Source organism: Haliaeetus albicilla, chromosome 12, assembly GCF_947461875.1.
Source record: "Haliaeetus albicilla chromosome 12, bHalAlb1.1, whole genome shotgun sequence".
NCBI classification, from domain to species: Eukaryota; Metazoa; Chordata; class Aves; order Accipitriformes; family Accipitridae; genus Haliaeetus; species Haliaeetus albicilla.
Genome location: NC_091494.1, coordinates 4,840,995 through 4,857,962, shown reverse-complemented (window position 1 = coordinate 4,857,962; position 16,968 = coordinate 4,840,995). Strand labels below are relative to the sequence as shown.

The 16,968-nt window shown below is 53.6% G+C and overlaps 2 protein-coding genes across 2 annotated transcripts; one reads left to right on the top strand and one right to left on the bottom strand.

Moving 5' to 3' along the window:
• Positions 1 to 2,971: 2,971 nt before the first annotated feature.
• Positions 2,972 to 8,947, top strand: DUOXA2 (dual oxidase maturation factor 2). The gene is made up of 6 exons (XM_009921277.2): positions 2,972 to 3,118; positions 3,259 to 3,316; positions 5,847 to 5,981; positions 6,172 to 6,385; positions 7,504 to 7,718; positions 8,174 to 8,947. Exons 1-6 carry the CDS (start codon positions 2,972 to 2,974, stop codon positions 8,371 to 8,373), a joined length of 969 nt encoding a protein of 322 aa, XP_009919579.2. The 3' UTR covers positions 8,374 to 8,947.
• Positions 8,948 to 9,921: 974 nt separating this feature from the next.
• LOC104319518 (dual oxidase maturation factor 1) lies at positions 9,922 to 15,494 on the bottom strand. Its single transcript, XM_069799609.1, has 6 exons — positions 15,348 to 15,494; positions 14,399 to 14,456; positions 13,673 to 13,807; positions 13,307 to 13,520; positions 11,820 to 12,031; positions 9,922 to 10,981 (listed from the first exon to the last, which is right to left on the bottom strand). Exons 1-6 carry the CDS (start codon positions 15,492 to 15,494, stop codon positions 10,767 to 10,769), a joined length of 981 nt encoding a protein of 326 aa, XP_069655710.1. The 3' UTR covers positions 9,922 to 10,766.
• Between the last annotated feature and the right edge of the window lie 1,474 nt (positions 15,495 to 16,968).

Below are 16,968 nucleotides of genomic sequence, written 5' to 3'. Positions count from 1 at the left end.
TGCATGACCCTGGCTCCCGGTTCCCCACGCAGGGGTGGGTGGGACGCGCGTGGGCCCGATCCCCCAGCCTCCAAGCAAGAGGAGACACGCGTAGCCCTGATCCCCCAGACCCACCCTCCCGCCGCCCCCCACACGCGTGTCCGCGGCCCCCGGTCGCGGCGCTCACCTTGCGTGGCCGTGCAGCGGGCAGTGCGGCGGGGCGGGCCGCTCCTGCATTTACATAGGGCTCCGCGCCCGTGGCTGGCTATAAGAGCGCGGCGCGGGACGGTGCCACCCGAGTCCCGCCGCCGCCGCCGGCAGGTAGGTAGGAGGGTAGGTAGGAAAGGGCCGCCGCCCCCCGCGCCGCCCCGCCCGCGCTCCGCTGCCCGCCCGCCCCTGCCCCATGGCCCGCCGCCCCATTCCTGCCCCGGCCCTTGGCGCGCTCCGCGGAGCAGCCCCCGGACGCTGCCTACCCTGCTCGAGAGGTCCCGACTAGGCGAGGGTGGGGAGGAGGGGATGCATCCCCATCTTGAGTTAAACCGGCGTTTTTTCCTATGCTCATTTGACCGTCTTACAGGGGCAGGAAAATGCAGTGAGTCCCCACCATCCCTGAATTGCAGCTCTGTGCGTTCATTTTCCAGGGGAAAAGATTTCCCTCAGCAACCCCACCTAAGACTGCTGTTGCCTCTGCTGTGAGGAGATTTTGGCTGGGCACTTCTGAAATGTCCTTTCCAGCTTGATTCATTCTGGGGCAGGAAAATGAGGTTTCTGTACAGAGGAAACTGCTGGGGTTTGGGCAAACTTTCTGTCTCCTTTGCCTTTCTCCCCTGCTGGTCCAGAATATTTTAAACAAAAGAGAAGTTGTTGATTTCTGCTAAATTACTGATCCTTCCTTGAAGATGTCCCTAGTCTTTTAACCACAGGGGCTTTAGGGCCACAGCCATGCTTCTGCATGGAGGATGCTTTTCAAGCTGCAACAACTTCAGTTTCTCCTGCCCTGAGCTGCAGGCACCAGTTTTCCACTTCAAAGTTGCAAAAATGCCAAGGAGTTGGTCTTCTGTGCAGGGTAATCAAGTGAGAAAGATTGAGCAGACAGCAACAGAAAGAGTTGTTTCTCTGGAAATTCTCTATAAAACTATTCCCAGAAGTTGCAAAGTGTAGAGGAAATGCAAACATCCCTTTATATTGTTTGAAAGTTAAATTTAGATTTAATGAGGCAACATTTTCCATGTTACGTTCTGGGTTTTCAGTTGTCATGTATTTGTTGATCTGTTTTAAGCTGTGAAGTGTTGCATTTCGGTGAATCTTGGAAATCATTCCTTCCCTCTTTGCATCTCTCATGAAATTTGGGCAAAGATATAATGAAACCAGTGGAGTTCAAGTGATCAAGATTTAAGTTGTCTTAGGCTAAACTGTTAATTTATTTCTTCTCTTTCAGCCACTCAGATTGTTTTGTGGGCACATTTGCTGGGCTGGGGACCCCACAGCTGGCCTTCAGTCTGACATTGTAGCATTGGGAATCAATTACAGCTTCTGCTTGCCAGGTAATCATAGCAGGAATGGCACCTGAAGGCTGCCCTTCTCTGGGCTTGGCTTTCGAGGGAACTAGCCAAAACAGTTACAGCAAACAGCCCAAAACAACATTTGCAACTGCGCATGATAGCTCTGTTAGTCCAGAGCAGCGAGTCAAGATAAAGTCAGGTCCAGGTCAGTTGTGAGCCAGCTGTAAAAACCCAGTCTCTGTTAAAATTGTTTGCTGTAATGATCTGGGTTACTGGACAGAGAATTATTCTGAAACCAAATATTGCTTTATGCATTGAAAAGTGACCAGCTGCCCAGATAAACTGTTTTATGATACTTATTGTAATCCTCACCCACTTCTAGGGATTTGGGACCCACTTTTTTGTGGCTGAATTGCTCTAGGTTGGATCTTACCTAAAAAATACGATTAATACTGTTTTCAGAAAATGAGAATAAAATCAACTCCTCCATGCAGGGACAGAATGAAATTGTATTTGGTCATGAGTCATATTAGCTCTAGCGTTCCCTGACTTTTGAAGACTTCCTGGGGTAGTTACATGCAGAGATGCTATTAAATAAGCAAAATAAAAGGACTAAGCATGTAATCAGTTTTGGTAGCAAAGATCTAACCTAGGAACAGGGGAAGCTCTGTAATTGCTAGAACTGAAGTGTCGGTGGGAGTTCAAAGCCATCTATGGTAATTACACACTTCGTTGTCTCATGTAACTCAATTGCCTTTCACCTTGAGATGTGCTTCTGATGTTCGTGTGCTCCTTGGACACACGTGCCAGCTCTAGGTCTTGCTTCTGGCCCCTCTGGACCAAGCACAGGAACAGTCCTCCCTCCCCAGGTTGTACTTTGCAGCTCCTGGGGAAAAGCTTCTTTGAGGAGAGGGGGTGGAAAAGGGGGTGGTGGGCTTGGTTCCCCTTGGCAATGGTGGCCCCTGACTGGAGATAATTTTGCTACTGTGAAATCAATGTTCTCAGTAGTTCCTCGTCATTTTGGAAGAAGGCTGCATCTGCCGGTGGTTGCCGGCTCGTGGACTTCCTCTAAGGGTGTGCCACAAAGCAGAAAGCCCTGGCTGCATCTGCTGGAGGAAAAGACCCGGCTCTGTCTGGGGAGGAGCTGCTCAGCAGGTTTCTGCGCTTCGGCTGCTCCTCATGCTGCAGCAGGACAGTGGCTCATGGTTCCCCAGGCTGCCACAATCCCTCCAGGCTGGTGGAGCCCTGCCTCAGGCACCTCCTCTACTCCACTGAGAGCTTTTGGGTGGGATGTTTCTCTGTTGGGGAGTATTTCACCCTGCCTGTTTCCTTACAGTGTCACATTTCCTTGTCCTTCTGGGGAGTTTTGAGGTGGACCTCCTGCAGCTGGTTGTTCCAGAGCTGAGCTGGGGCTGGCCACCACAGGCTTGAGGCAGTGCAGGGTGCCTGCTGTCACCCCCCTCTCTCCCACAGGCTTCTGGAGGTGCAGGATGACTCTCTTTGATGGTGTCTACCCCTTCTACCCGCAGCAGAGGAAGGCCTTCGTGTTCGATGTCAGCACCATCATAGTGATTGTGGTCTTCCTAACTTTTGCTTGCAGCTTCCTGCTCATCATCCCTGGCATCCGTGGACGGGCGGTGCGTGACCCCTCTCCCTGGGGATAAGCATCTGCTCCCCACGTTTTAGATGCTGGGACACTCCTGGCTGGTTCGGGGTGAGGCAGGAGGACAGCAGGGGCTGTTCTTTCCTGCCTGATGTCCCACCTCTCTCCCTGCAGAGGCTGTACTGGACTGTCCGGGTTCTACTCAGCCTCGTCATGGGAGTGGTGATTGTTGGTAAGTGCTGCACAGCCCTTTGAGGGTGGGTCTGGGGGCAGGATTAAACCCTGGGGCAGGTTCTGCATCCAGGAAATGCGAGCTGGTGGTCACAGCCATGGCCTGGCCAAGGCTGGTTGCAGGGTCTATCCTACCCCTGCTCTGCAAAGCAGTCAGACAGCTTCCCAAAAGGCCTTCCCCATCCTTGGCACCGGTGGCTGAGAGCACCTGAAGGTGCCAGTGGTGACTTCTGTATCAAGAGGGAGATTTGCTGGCTGTAATGGCACCACAGAGTTCGAACAACCCCAGCTCTGGTGGGATGCACAGCCCCATGTTCCTCCAATTGTGTATGTGAGCCAATACAGGCAGGATGCAGGAACAACCACAAAACCACGGATGAAATGTGAAGAGTAAATTTATTTTTGTTACCTCACAACCCGGGGGATCCCCAAAGCAGCACCCAGGCAGAGGCACGCAAGTGGCGACACAGGCACCGTGGAGTTCAGTCCTTGCTAGAGGATGACCAAACCTGCTGGTTTTGCCTGTATTTCAGGGATCCAGGCAGTGAGGCACTGGAACAGGTTGCCCAGAGAGGTTGTGGATGCCCCATCCCTGGCAGTGTTCAAGGCCAGGTTGGATGGGGCTTTGAGCAACCTGGTCTAGTGGAAGGTGTCCCTGTCCATGGCAGAGGCGTGGGAACTAGATGATCTTTAAGGTCCCTTCCAACCCAAACCATTCTATGATTCATGGAGGCGCAGTTTGCCACTGTGCTTTGTTCTTTCCCACAGCAGGGCAGGAATCTCATGCATGTTCAATAGAGTGCCTCTAAGTCTCTTACAGGCCTATGTTATCTAAACACAGATGTTCTACTTGTCCAACACACAAGGCTAAACAACAGTTAGTATCATATATGTGTTTTTCTACATCGCAGCTGCAAGTCACTCCAGTGTGTTTATAATCCTCCTCACCGACCTTCCATTATTGTCCCACATCGTGCAAGCCCTCCTGAGCTGCCTGCTCCTGAGGGAGCATGGCTGAGCAGCATGGACTGCGGCCAGGCATGTTTGGAGGATGAGAGGACCCTTGTAGTTTTGTGGAGAAAGCAGGTTGAAATAAAACACAGGCAGGGCAGAGGTTGGGGTGGGGGGGGTAAAGACCTTCCAAGGAGCAAGGCAGGAGGAGATGAAGGAGAGGATTTGATTTAGTAGAAACCAGGAAATCTTCTGTAATAAATGGGATGGTGGTGGAAACCAGGCTGTAGGATTTCCAACTCAGACAGGGTGACAGGATGTGTAAGCAAAAGAGGGGGATAGAGGGGATAGAAGATGCTAGGTGGGGAGAGCAACCAGCCCTGACCCTAAATCAAAGAAATTCTGATGTGAAAGACTGGGCTGATTACAAGACTGCTTGGAGAGGGATGATGAAGCACAACCTAAATGACTCAGCCGCCGATTCAACCAGGCAATAGAAGTAGATAACCAGGCTGTGACCAGCTGCGGAACTCTGCTGGCTGACACATGGGCCAGTCTGGCATGTGGTGGTCACCCTCCACCTGGGGATGTCCAGGTGCTGGGAGATGCCACCAGAGCTGCCCGGGAACTTGGTGCCAGGCTGGACATGGCAGAGAGGTGGAGGTCAGGACTTGCTCCACAGCCTTAACCAGCTCAACCCTGGAGGGCCATCCAGCGCTGCTCTTGTTACAAGGATGCAGCCGGGCGCTGCTTGAGCACACAGGAGGAATTAATTGTTTTAAAGCCAGCTTCAGGGTTTCTGTCTGGCGGCGGCAGGGCACACTCGACCCTGCAGCTAGAAAATGTTCCTGCAGAGCTGCTACTGGATCAGTGCCCTCACAAGTTGATTCAGCAGCTGAACTTATTTTCGGGCATGTTTTCTTGTTCAGCCTGAGATTAAGTCATCACCTTCACTTCCAGCTCATTTCAGTGCAGGAAAATTAAGCCCACCACAAAGTGAAAGTGTTTCAGAAAAGGATACTTTGTTCCAAAAAAAATTATACTGGAAATGCTTCGAATTTTTCTTTTTCCCCCAGCTGAAATGACTGTCAGAGCTTGCCACCCCTCTCCACTGCCTCCGTTTGACAGTGATCTTCACTATTCAGTAACAGTACAATCTAGGGACCTTAATATTTGGAATGAAACTCACCCCTGTTCCCAAAGCTGAGGAGCAGGCTCATTTCCAAGGTCTGTCCCTGGGGGCTGCGGTGCTTGCCGTGGTGGGAAGCTTGCAGGGAAGTCCTGGAGAGGATGTCCAAGGAGGAATCAGGTCATGGGGTTTGTCCCTGGGGATCTGAGCTCCCCTTCTCCTGGATTGAGGGAGTGGATGCTCAACGAGGGGAGGACATGAGCTCTGCCAGGGCGTGGGAGCTGGTTGAGGCACGTCCTGGTGGCTGAGTCAGCTCTCCTGCCCTCCTTACACTCCCTTGCAGTGCCATGGTGGGAACGCCACCATTCGTGCTTGCCCGTGATCCTCCCCTTAAGCACAGCAAAGCCTGAGACCAGCCTCTCTTTAACCCTAGCTTTACTTTTCCTGGCAGCTGTCCAGTTCACGGGGGACTGGGAGACTGGCTGGGTGAAGGCAAACACCTCCTACAAGTCCTTCAGCCGTGCCCTGGTGAACGCGGACATTGGGCTGCATGTCGGCCTGGCAGGGGTGAACATCACGCTCATGGGTGAGTCTGATTTCCCCGTCTGCAGCTCTGGAGCGGCCATGGCCCCAGGAGGTCTCCAAGTGATCTGTGGGTGGCCTTGGTCTGCGTGGAGGCTCCTGGGACCCTGCTGTCACTGGGGTGCCCCTGCTCCTGGCTGGCAGTGCCCAGGCTGCTGGGACACAGCAGGACCTCAGTCTTCTCCCTCTGGCAGGAAACCCAGTGAATCAGGTCAACGAGACCATCAACTACAATGAGCACTTTGCCTGGAGCTTCGATGCAGACTATGACCACAGCTATAGTGAAGGCCTGGAGAAGGGGCTGCCCAGCCCCATCCTCTATGTGGCAGAGAAGTTCACCATGCAAAGCCCCTGCGGCGTGCACAGGCAGTACCGCATCTCCGGCCACTACGCATCAGCCACTCTCTGGTGAGCCTTTCACTCCTGGTGTGGGGAGAAGAGATGCAAGGATGTGGGAAGGGCTCTGCTACCTTGTCCCTAGGCCTCTGAGATGGATGCTGATTGCATGCTGCCAGGAGGAAAGCCGTGTGCATGGAGGGACCTCTGCAAGGTCTGGGGTCAAACTGGTGGCCCTGTAGGCACCTTGGGCTGAGCAGATGGGAGGTCCGGGTTCTCTCTGCTAGTCAGCTCCACCAGGGCTGGGCACAGAGAGAGGAATGGGTAAAGATCCTTGCCATGATGTGGTGATGATGGCAGGGGTCCATCCCCATGGAGGGAATTGGAGCTGCTGTCCTTGGTGGCCCAGAGAGACCCATGGGCATGTGCAGAACTCTCCCATCCACATCTGTGAGGGTATTTAATGTCTGGGATTGGGACCAGATGAGGAAAAGCTGATGATGCTGCCATTGTGGGGTCGATCTCGACTCTTTAGCAGGAGCTGCTGCACAGCAATATCTTGTCACTCACTTAGGCTGAGGGAGAGCTGGTCCACAGCTGTCAGGAGATGGTCCCCTCCACCATGGATTGTGGAGGGCAAGGGCCATTGCAGTGCTGTTCCCCCTGCTCTGGGTTTGACAGCAAGGACACGGAAGCTGGGAAAGGGGCCTGGCAATGCCATGGAACAAGAGCCTCTGGCCCATAGCTGAAGGCTTCCCCTGTCACCCAGCTCCTCAGCCAGGTCCAGAGCTCCTGAAAATGACTTATGCCTGCTCCTGCAATTATCCCAGTCCTGTGTGCTGCTCTCTGGGGTCTGCACTGCCTTGCAGGTTGAAGGGCAAGGAGCTGAGATGTTCTAGATACACTGAGTGGGCTGCCATAGCGCCCTTGAGGCTGGTACGGTCTGTGGGCTGAGCAATGGGAAGAGGAAATCTGGGCTTCTGCCTTCTGGATGTAGCAGTGTGAGTGTTGCACATCTGCTTGCTTAGCCTGGGAGGCTAGGGATCACTCCAGCCTGCCCACAGAGCTGCTTGGCCTCACACAATGCAACCTAGAGCCCAGATTCTTCCTCCCACATGGAAATCCTCACATTGAGAATCCTAGTCTGTGGCACTTGCACAACTCATCCATTGGTCTTCTCTTGTCTCCAGGGTGGCCTTTTGCACTTGGCTCATCTCCAACATGCTCTTCTCCATGCCTGTCCTAGTCTATGGAGGGTACATGCTCCTGGTCACAGGGGCCTTCATGATCTTTTCGTTGCTCTCATTCTCCACTGTGAGGAACTCCCCCATGTGCCTGATCCGGTTTGGGACCGCAACCCTACACATAGGCTATGGGGGATCTTTCTGGCTCACACTAGCGATTGGTAAGGACACGAAGCTACATGAGGGCACACCACCTTGTCCTTCTAGGTGTGCAAGAGTCCTAGTGCTTTGCCCCTAGAAATGGAGGTGAGAGAGCTCTGGGAGTGCAGCCCACCAGAGCCCCAGCCTGTGCCTTGGCAAAGCCGATCCTGGCAGAGATGTAGAGAGGGCTGGCAGAAGGGGGAACACTATCCCTATCTCAAGGGATGGTGGAGGGATTTTTAGTCCCTGAGGTGCAGTAATACAAGGCGATGAGGATCTCTTGCCTGGGTTTTAAGACCCATGCCTGGGTTTTAAGATGCTCAGCACAGCAGCTGAAGCCACTTCATACAGTAGAAGGCCATCTTCCACAAGAGAAGGCATTGTCCCCTGGCAGGGGGCCAGCAGAGGAGGGTTGTGGGGTGGGAAGTTTGCTGGTGTTTACAGGAACACTCTCAGAGAGCACGTTGTCTTCCAGGCTTGCTCTGTTTTGTGTCTGGGATCACTGTTGTCACACTGCACTACTTCAACCTGGACCTACTGAAAATTTTCTTTGATCTCCATGAGGACAATGTAGAGGAGTACCAGGACATGACTGAAGTGTTCATCAACCCTCATTTCGTGAGCAAAGGACTGTCTTCTTCTCAGCCCTCCAAACTCAACCCCAACAGCATCTAGAATAAAGTTTTTCCCACTCTTTCCCTGAAGGTGGGCCCGAAAGGGCAGGGCACAAACATTTCTTGATGTCCCCAGAGACCGACTTCCCTATCGAACTGCCTTTGAAGAGTGCATGAGTCCACGTTGGGATCGGTTCTTGCTGAGAAGTAACTTTGCAGACTGTATATCCCTGACCATGCCCTCTGGAAAAGGGCAGGCTTTGCAGAGAGCCAGTAAGCTGCAATTGGAGCCCCTTACAGCTCCAGCAACTTGAGCTGCACACTCACCTGGGGATCTCTGTCCCAGGAGAAATGCCCTTCCTGCTCCATGCTCTGGCACAGCTTGGTGCAGTGAGTTTCCGATGGCCAGTTCCCACACCAGAAACTGAGATTACTGGTGAGATTTCTCACAGGGAACACCCACGACTCCAAAAGCCAGTGATTAAACCTGCTCATTTCTTTCCCAAGCACTGACATTTACTGTAGACGTTTAGATGTACCTAGGAAAGCCAGGCACAGACCCAGACTCCGTCAGGCTGGATGCCGCACAAGCTAGAGTAAAAAAGCTGCTCCAGAAATAAAGACTGAGTAAATGTATGATGTGTTTGGCAGGGAGGATGTTGTGATGAGACTTGTAGCCTCGCATGGGCCAAAAAGATGCCACAAGAAAGAAAGAAAGGAGAGGGAAGAATGAAGTTACCCCCATCCAGCTGGAGCACAGTTGGGCTGGCTGGGCTCCCCACGAAACGCAAGCCTGAGGACAGGAGTCAAACCCAGCCAAGGTGAGAAATGAATTACATCAGGTTACGTTGTTACAAACAGAAGATGGGCTCTGGCGCCAAACCCACTGGCCTGATGGCCTCCACAGGCTGGCACAAGGAGATCGCCATATCTGAATATGGAGATCTGGACAGCTGCAGTCCAATTAATTGCAAAGGACATAATTTCAGTCCTTTGGCTCTTTTCTTTCTGAGAAAAAACCCTCACTGTTAAGTTAGTTATTTCTTTTGCATGATATTTGTGTTGCACTAAGGTGATTTGTTATGTGCAAGAATTATTTTCAATAAAATTTTATTAAAAACCCACTCCTTTGAAACACTTCGGGCATTTTTGAGGGCTGGTTTCTTAAGAGGGGGCTGTGGGGCATATCTGCAGGTGAATGCTTGCAAGCCCCTAGCAGCAGCATCATTCCCATGGGGGAAGCTGTCCTGGCAAAGGTGCCCCAAGAAAGGACAAGGCTCACTGGCACGTGTCATGGTAGCCATTGAGAAACACTTGTCGTGGGGAACAACATGCTGTAGGGGTGTAGGAGAGCCTCAAAAGGACTTTAACTAGCCAAGCAGCAGGAAAAAAGCCATAAGATTAAACCAACAAAATTTCTTCAGGAAAAGGAGGATCCTTTCTTGACTCTTTCTTGTATCCAGATGTGTCAGGTCCGGAGACATCGTGGGAAGATGCTACAACCAACCACAGGTTATTTGGGCTGGTGTGGGACAGACCCCATGCCCTGAAAGCACAGGAGGCTGGGGGGTTTCCCACCCTTTCTGCCACCGCATCTGGCACTCTCCAGCCTCATCTCCTGCTTTTAGGCATGATTTCCCCCCAATAGCATCCTCACCAGGAGAAAAGCTTTGGCCTGTTGCATCAGACATACAGGGGCATGAACCCAAATAAACAAAATTTGATCTGTTTGTAGCACCTCCATTCCCATCTCCTCCTTTCCTTCCCACTGAAACGTTTTGTCTTCCTTTCAGAGGGCTGCGAGAGCGCCAATAACTCATAGGCTGCTCACAGGCTAGTGGCTGTGGTTTGGGGTCTTTAGAAGCACTGTAAGAAGCAGGAGCCAACCAACTCCCCGATTGTGCTGTTTCCAGCCCAATGTACAGCCCAGCACTTCTCTCAGACTTACATTGAACTTGAGCTGTGGGGTGTCTCACTCTTCCTGACCGCTGATGGGAAGAGCATCCCTGGGCAGAGGGGACTTCTCAGGGCCTTCAGGGTAGGGGTGCTGTTGCAGGGGCTCTACTTCTCCTTTGGTTCATATACATGTGCCTGCAGTTATTTGGTTCCTGTCCAGTTTGTTATGGTTTAGTCTCTGTATCTTGGGGAGGACTCTTAGGGTTTGCTGGGGATGGGCTACAGGGAAGGGCAGTAGCCCAGTGCCTGTAACTGACAGCCAGGGATGGGTCATGGGTTCTGCTCACCCGAAAAGCTCTTCCAGCCGCTCGTGAGTAAAACAACAGCAAAAAAACAATGAGGGCAAACTGTCATATTTGAGACAACTTTCCAGACTTGGATATTCTTGTCAACCAGGTCTTGTCATTTCTCTTACCGCCTGGGCTCCTGGTGGGGTTGGACCGGAGCATGAATTCAGGAGGGGTCTCCTTGGGCTTTGCCCTGCGTCCCCCCAGTGCCTTACAGCTGGGTGGCTGTCACCTCACAAAGCTCACCCAGGGGAACCATCAGCACATCCTGCGCAGAGGAGCTGGGCTCAGCTGGCAGGGAGGACTTGTCCCACCGCTCCTCTTCTTCTCCCTTTCCCTCGTCCAGGTTAAAGACAAGCTTCAGCTTCTCTGGCTGCACGGAGTTCAGGATGATGATGCCCAGCCCCAGCAGCAGACACAGCAGCCCTGCAATGCACAGCACAGGGAGACACGTTAGCAGCTCCTGCCCGCCGTGTCCCAGACCCATCCAGACCTGGATCTGGGGTTGGAGGCCAACGGCTCATGGCATCAGCCAGTAGGTCAACAGGTGTTATTGCCCTCTCCACAACTGGACTCTGCCATCAGTTTGGGCTCACCAGTACAAAAGAGAAGTCAATCAACTGGGGCAGATGGCCAAGAGAGTTGGGTCTGGAGCCCCCCATGTATGGTGAAAGGCTGGAGGAACTGGGATTGTTTAGCCTGAAAAAGAGGAGTCTACAGGAGGACCTAATTGCCATCTTCTGCTACTGAAAAATAACCAATCTCTTCTTGGAGGTGCACAGTTGTAACACGGGAAATTCCAGTTTGATAAAAGGAAATAATTGCTACCCCTGAGTGGGAAGGCTGTGGGGCAGGTCCTGAAAGGCACAGGGGATGTCTAGCCATGGGCATATCCACCACTAGACTGAAGAAGGCTGATGTGGCTTTGAGGTTAGCCCTGCTCTGGGCAAGGTCTGGAAGGGACAACCCTGAGGGTCCTTCCAGGCCAGGTCTTTCCCTGAGTCTGCAGTTCTTGACTTTCATGGCACTCCTCTGGGCACGCCTCCACACAGATAACTTTGGCCATTCAGATCTCCTGGCTGCTCAGCAATTTTCCCCCCAGTCTCAACGATGCTATCCTGAATTCTTGTATGTCATTTAAAAAAAAATCATTTTCTGTGACCAGCCATGGAGACAGAAGGGATGAGGTGCTGTTGGGGTATCACTGAGCATCGTCACTGCAGGGATAGAGAACAAAAGCCCCAGGAGCAAGGTGAACACTCACCTGTCACTAATGTCAGCCAAAAGGATCCACCATAGTCTGTTTTCAGGGAAGCTGGGCCAAACTGGATGGGACACTTTGGAGCACTTCTCGCAGTGAAGAAGAGCAGTGAGAAGAGCATCAGCGTGGCAGTGAGCAGGAGCATGTAGCCACCGTAGAGCAGGATGGGCATGGAGAACAATAGGATGGAAATGAGCCATGTGCAAAAGGCCATCCTGCGGAAGGACCACAAAACTGAGCAGAAAGTGTCATGCTTGGAACCTGTTCTCAGGGTCTCTTCTCCACATCCCAGTGGAGGGATACAGCCCTGGGCAACCTGCTCTAGCTGGCCTTGCTTGAGCAGGTGGGCTGGACAGGCTGATCTAAGGATGTCCCTTCCAGCCCGAACGATTCTGTAACTGCATGAATGGTGGAGCTGTGGGACAGGTCCCGCAAGTGGTGGAGGGGGATCTCCACACCTGGGGACATTGTGTTGAATTTCACAAAGCCCCAAGCACCTTAATATGGCTTTGACATCAGCCCTGTTCTGGGCAGGGGACTGGAGTAGAAACCTCTGGAGGTTCCTCCAAATTAACTCTGACTCTTGTGGTCCTCCACAACTGGCTGCCCCCAGGCAGTTCCCGCCTTTTCAAAGGGAGAATGGCAACAAGGGAGACCTTTGTTTGGAGAACTGCACAAGCCGTGCCCACATCTGATTCAGCACCTGGAGTGAACCCAGCTGCCAGCCCTGCCCTATGCAAGGAGTTTGGGTTTAGCTGGCTGGGGAGGGGAGCCTAACAGATTGTCCTGATTCCAAGAGTAATAATGAAAAATAAGTTTACACCAACATCCCTGCCTTGAAATACTCTGTCTCAATAGCAGGAAAGTTTGGACAGGGCTAGTTAATTTTTCTGAAAATAAAAAAGGAGATGTGGGCAGGGACCTGGAGCCTACATCCATAGGGGGAATTGCAAGACTCACTCTTCCCTGCAGTGCCTTTCCCATAGCCTCTGAGACACGTGGGGATGCTCTGAGACTCCAGGGTCACAACACACTCAAGCGCTCTCAGCTTTACACCACAAGACAGCCTCCAAGCACCCTCTTGATGGTTCCTTCTGCTCCCCACCAGTAGGTCTCATGCCCTCTTGGGCATGCAAGAGGAACCCCCCACAGTTGGTCTTATCAGGGCTCCACATCTTGCTTGGGAGAGGACCTTGCACCATAAGCCCCACATAGTTGCATCTGCTTTCATTTAAATGAAGAATAATTTTTCTCCAACTGCAATTTTGCACATCAGGGCAGAGGACACAGAAGAGCACTCTGGAGAGATGGGCAGGCCAGGAAGCATGAACATCCCTGGTTCTGCGGAAGGGTGGGTGCCAGAGACCAGCCAAGGCTTTGGCATAGCCTTACAGGGAAGAGAGTAGCTCCATCAAGCTCCCTCTGCTCTACCTGGTTCTTTCCACCTCCCCACTGAGCAAAGATAGGGCTGACCTCTTGCTCTAACTTACCACAGGGTGAGGGATGCGTAGTGGCTGGAGATGCGGTACTGCCTGTGCACGCCGCAGGGGCTTTGCATGGTGAACTTCTCTGCCACATAGAGGATGGGGCTGGGCAGCCCCTTCTCCAGGCCTTCACTATAGCTGTGGTCATAGTCTGCATCGAAGCTCCAGGCAAAGTGCTCATTGTAGTTGATGGTCTCGTTGACCTGATTCACCGGCTTTCCTGCCAGATGATGAAGACTAAGGACCTTTCTCAGCCTTGGAGGCAGCTCCAAGACTTCCTGGTGTAGGGGCTCCAGCTCACACAGCCCCAGTACCCAGGTGCACAGCTAACAGACTTGCAACCAATCCCCTCCTGCTGTGATAAGCACTCACCCACTAGTGTGACGTTCACCCCTGCCAGGCCAATGTGCAGCCCAATTTCCACATTCACCAGGGCACGGCTGAAGGACTTGTAGGAGGTATTGGCTCTCACCCAGCCGGTCTCCCAGTCCCTGGTGAACTGTATGGCTGTGAAGACTTCAAAGGTTAGTCATGGCCTGGTGGCGAGACATCTAGTGTTGGAAGCACCTGCCATTATGGTCACCATGACCTGAGCATCACCTACCCCATCCCAAGGGCAAGGCCTGAGTTGTGAGCCCCAAGGAGCAGAAGCTTTGTACATCCTTCCCCAACATCAACCCTGACCTGTGACCCTGAGAGCCCCACCTGAGTTGGTTTCTCTCCAGACCCAGTGCAGTCCCTAGCCCTAGAGGCAATGGGGCTGATGTGTGGGCACTGTCCAGGCACTGATCCTCATCTAAACACCTGCCAATTTGTTTGGGTCTCCTGGCAGTTGGCGGTGGGCTTTCGGTGACTGCCCTGGAGGTGGTCTGTGCATATGACCACCAGCCTTCGGAGACAAGACAGATGGCTGCTTGCACCTCCCACCACTTGCTGGAGCCAGGTCCCAGACACAGATGGGGGTTGGTCTTCCCCATAAACTCATCCTGCAGGCTGGACTTGGCATTTGGCTGCTCTGTTCACCCTCCCTCACCTTGCTTCTTCATCCCCTGTGTCTTGGGCATCCTTGAGCTTCCCCCTCAGGACCCCAGTACTCACTGAGGACCACCGCTCCCACGAAGAGGGCCATCACCACCCGCAGGAACCAGAAGAGTCGCTGCGAGGGGTGAGCAGAGGTGGAGGACAGGTCTCAGTCAGATTTTGCCATGGGGACCTCAGCACCAAGCATGTCATTTAGAAATGCCAGCCAGTGAGAAATGGGCCCGTTCCTCCCCTGGGGAGTCACCCCACAGGTTCTGCAAGTGGGTGGCACAGGGGGTACACGTGGCTGGGGCATCCCTGCCATGGGGTGGGGGAAGCAGCAGGGAGATCCAGGCAGAGCAAGAAGGTCAAAACAGTCCATTTGGGAAAGCTGTGCCATCCACTTTCTGGGAAGGAGGATGGAGACACTCCCTTTAATAGTTCTGAGCTGGGATTTCCACGCTTATCCAAACCTCACGTGTTTGGATGTGTTGGCAGCTGGCCACAGCTGGAGACAAAAGCAGCAGCTGGGGGTTCACAGTGTGTCCCTTGGTGGGGAGATGCCTCTTGGCCAGCCCCGCTGCAAAGCCAAGCATGCGACAGGCATGCGGCATATGAGCAGTGGGCTCGCAGTGGGGTCTGTTGGCCACTGCCCTGCAAGCAGTGCTGGGGCATGCATGGTGCGCATCTCCTTCCTTTGCAGGGGTTTCAGGGAAGGTGGAGCAAGGTCTTTGAGCCACGCCCTGTTTTTCCACTCCTGTGAAATCACTCGGGCTTGCTCACAGCGAAATCCAGCAAAGCTCAGATCTGGGTGCCTCATAAATTTGGGATGGTGGAGTTTGATGTCTCCAGCATGGGGGTACATGTTGGGTTGGGCTGGAGATCACCCCCACGGCTTGCTAGGGATCCCAGACCCCTGGCCATGAACCTGTAGGCATGTTTGCTCCCCAAGTCTGTTTTCAAGGCTGGGAAGGGGGAGGCATGTGGGATACACAGGGCAGGGACCAGCGGGCTGAGCGCCACTTACCCCCCTGCCTCGGATCCCTGGCAGGATGATGATAAAAGTGGCCAACATGGAGAGGAAGACAGAGATGATGATGGCCCGGGTAGTGTCGAAGGGGAAGCACGCATTGGTGCCGGGGTAGAAGGGGAAGGAGCCGTTCCACAGCGTCATCCTGCTGCTCTGGGTGGCTGGAAATCAGCACCCAGAGAGACATCAGGGAGAAAAATCAACTCCACACTTCCACCCCACCCAGCCTTCTCCGCAGGGTCATCTCCTGCCCACTTGCCAGAGCGCTGCTTATCCTGGGCATAGCTGTGCGTGTGTCTCCAGTGCCCGTGCACATTGCAGTCCCACATACAGGTGTATACTCAAGCATCTCCCACAGAGGCCCTTCATCTCCCCAGGGTACATCCCAGAGCAAAGCAGATTTGGAGTCTCCGGGCCATCTGCTGCAATGCTCCCGCTTGCAGTTCTTGAGCTTGGGGTGCTTGGTGAATCACCGCACAAATGCAGGCTGCGCCCCGTCGGGATGCTCCTCACTGAGCCCCAGACGGAGGTAACTCCTCGCCATCCAAGGAAACAGGAGTAACCCAGAGGGGACATGGAAACTGCCCATCCCTGGCAGCAGGGTGCTAACCACCACCTGCCAACCCTTTGTCCCAGGAGCCAGCTGGAGGCAATGCCGTGCCATGGTGAGTAGAGGGATATTGCTTAGAAATCTGGCCGTGGTTTTTTGCCACAGCACTTGGCCAAGGCACTTTTCTGCTAGGAAAGGGCTGCTTGGCATCCCCCAGGAGCAGGGACCATCCCAGTAGTGGCTGCAGAAACACCCGTGCCCCTTTTCCCCGCGCCAAGCCTACCTCCACCGCGGCCGATCCCGAGGGCTGGCTGCCGTGAAGAGCTGCAGCGTACTCCGGGATGCTTCCTCCCTGCCCAGGCTGCCTCCCCAGGCTGTGGGCAAGAAGCCAGCCCAGTGTGTCAGGGTTGTATTTCTCGCAGTGTTTTTTGTGGTGCCCGCCTCCAGAGGTGGCTGGATTGTCCAGCCTTAGCCAGGGCTGATCAGCCCCCTCTGGCACTCCTGCTGAGCCCGAGGGCAGGCAAGGGAGCTACGGGCTAGCGTGGTACCATGTAGCATTGCAGAGGTGAGTGATCCTGGGGGGGTTTTGCCTTCTTTTCCTTGACTTTTCCTGCAGAGTGGTGAAAAGTCCAGCTCTTCCTTACGGCACAAAGACCCTGGGGCTGCCAGGCTCCTCAGGAGCCTGCCGGGGAGAACAGAAGAAGCCTTCAAAGCCCTCACCTGCACTGCCCAGTGAAGCATCCCAGCTGAGGTCATCGAGCATGGGTTGTGGCTGCATGGTGTCTTCATTGACCCTGCTCCTGACTCCGTCCCCTGGGGGAGGTTACCTGGGAAGGTCCTGGACAACCTGTCAGTCACTGGGCAAGGTGACACAGTGGCTGGTGAGGCAGACCAGCAGAGAGGCACAGATCTAGAGGGGCTCCCAGCCCCATTATGCAGAAGGTGCTCAGGTTACTAACCTGGCCACAGAGTGGAGATCATGGAAATTCAAGCTTTCGGGGTTTGCTCTCATTCTTTGGCATTTTGGTTGGCTGAAGCAGATTGCATTGATGTTGAGAGGTCCCAGCG

Coding starts and splice junctions, on each gene's coding strand:
- DUOXA2 (XM_009921277.2), top strand. CDS start 2,972: ATGACTCTCTTTGATGGTGTCTACCCCTTCTACCCGCAGCAGAGGAAG. Junction 3,119..3,258: donor CTGGCATCCGTGGACGGGCG/GTGCGTGACCCC, acceptor CTCTCCCTGCAG/AGGCTGTACTGGACTGTCCG. Junction 3,317..5,846: donor CATGGGAGTGGTGATTGTTG/GTAAGTGCTGCA, acceptor TTTTCCTGGCAG/CTGTCCAGTTCACGGGGGAC.
- LOC104319518 (XM_069799609.1), bottom strand. CDS start 15,494: ATGACGCTGTGGAACGGCTCCTTCCCCTTCTACCCCGGCACCAATGCG. Junction 13,521..13,672: donor GGTGAACGTCACACTAGTGG/GTGAGTGCTTAT, acceptor ATCATCTGGCAG/GAAAGCCGGTGAATCAGGTC. Junction 10,982..11,819: donor TTGGCTGACATTAGTGACAG/GTGAGTGTTCAC, acceptor TGTGCATTGCAG/GGCTGCTGTGTCTGCTGCTG.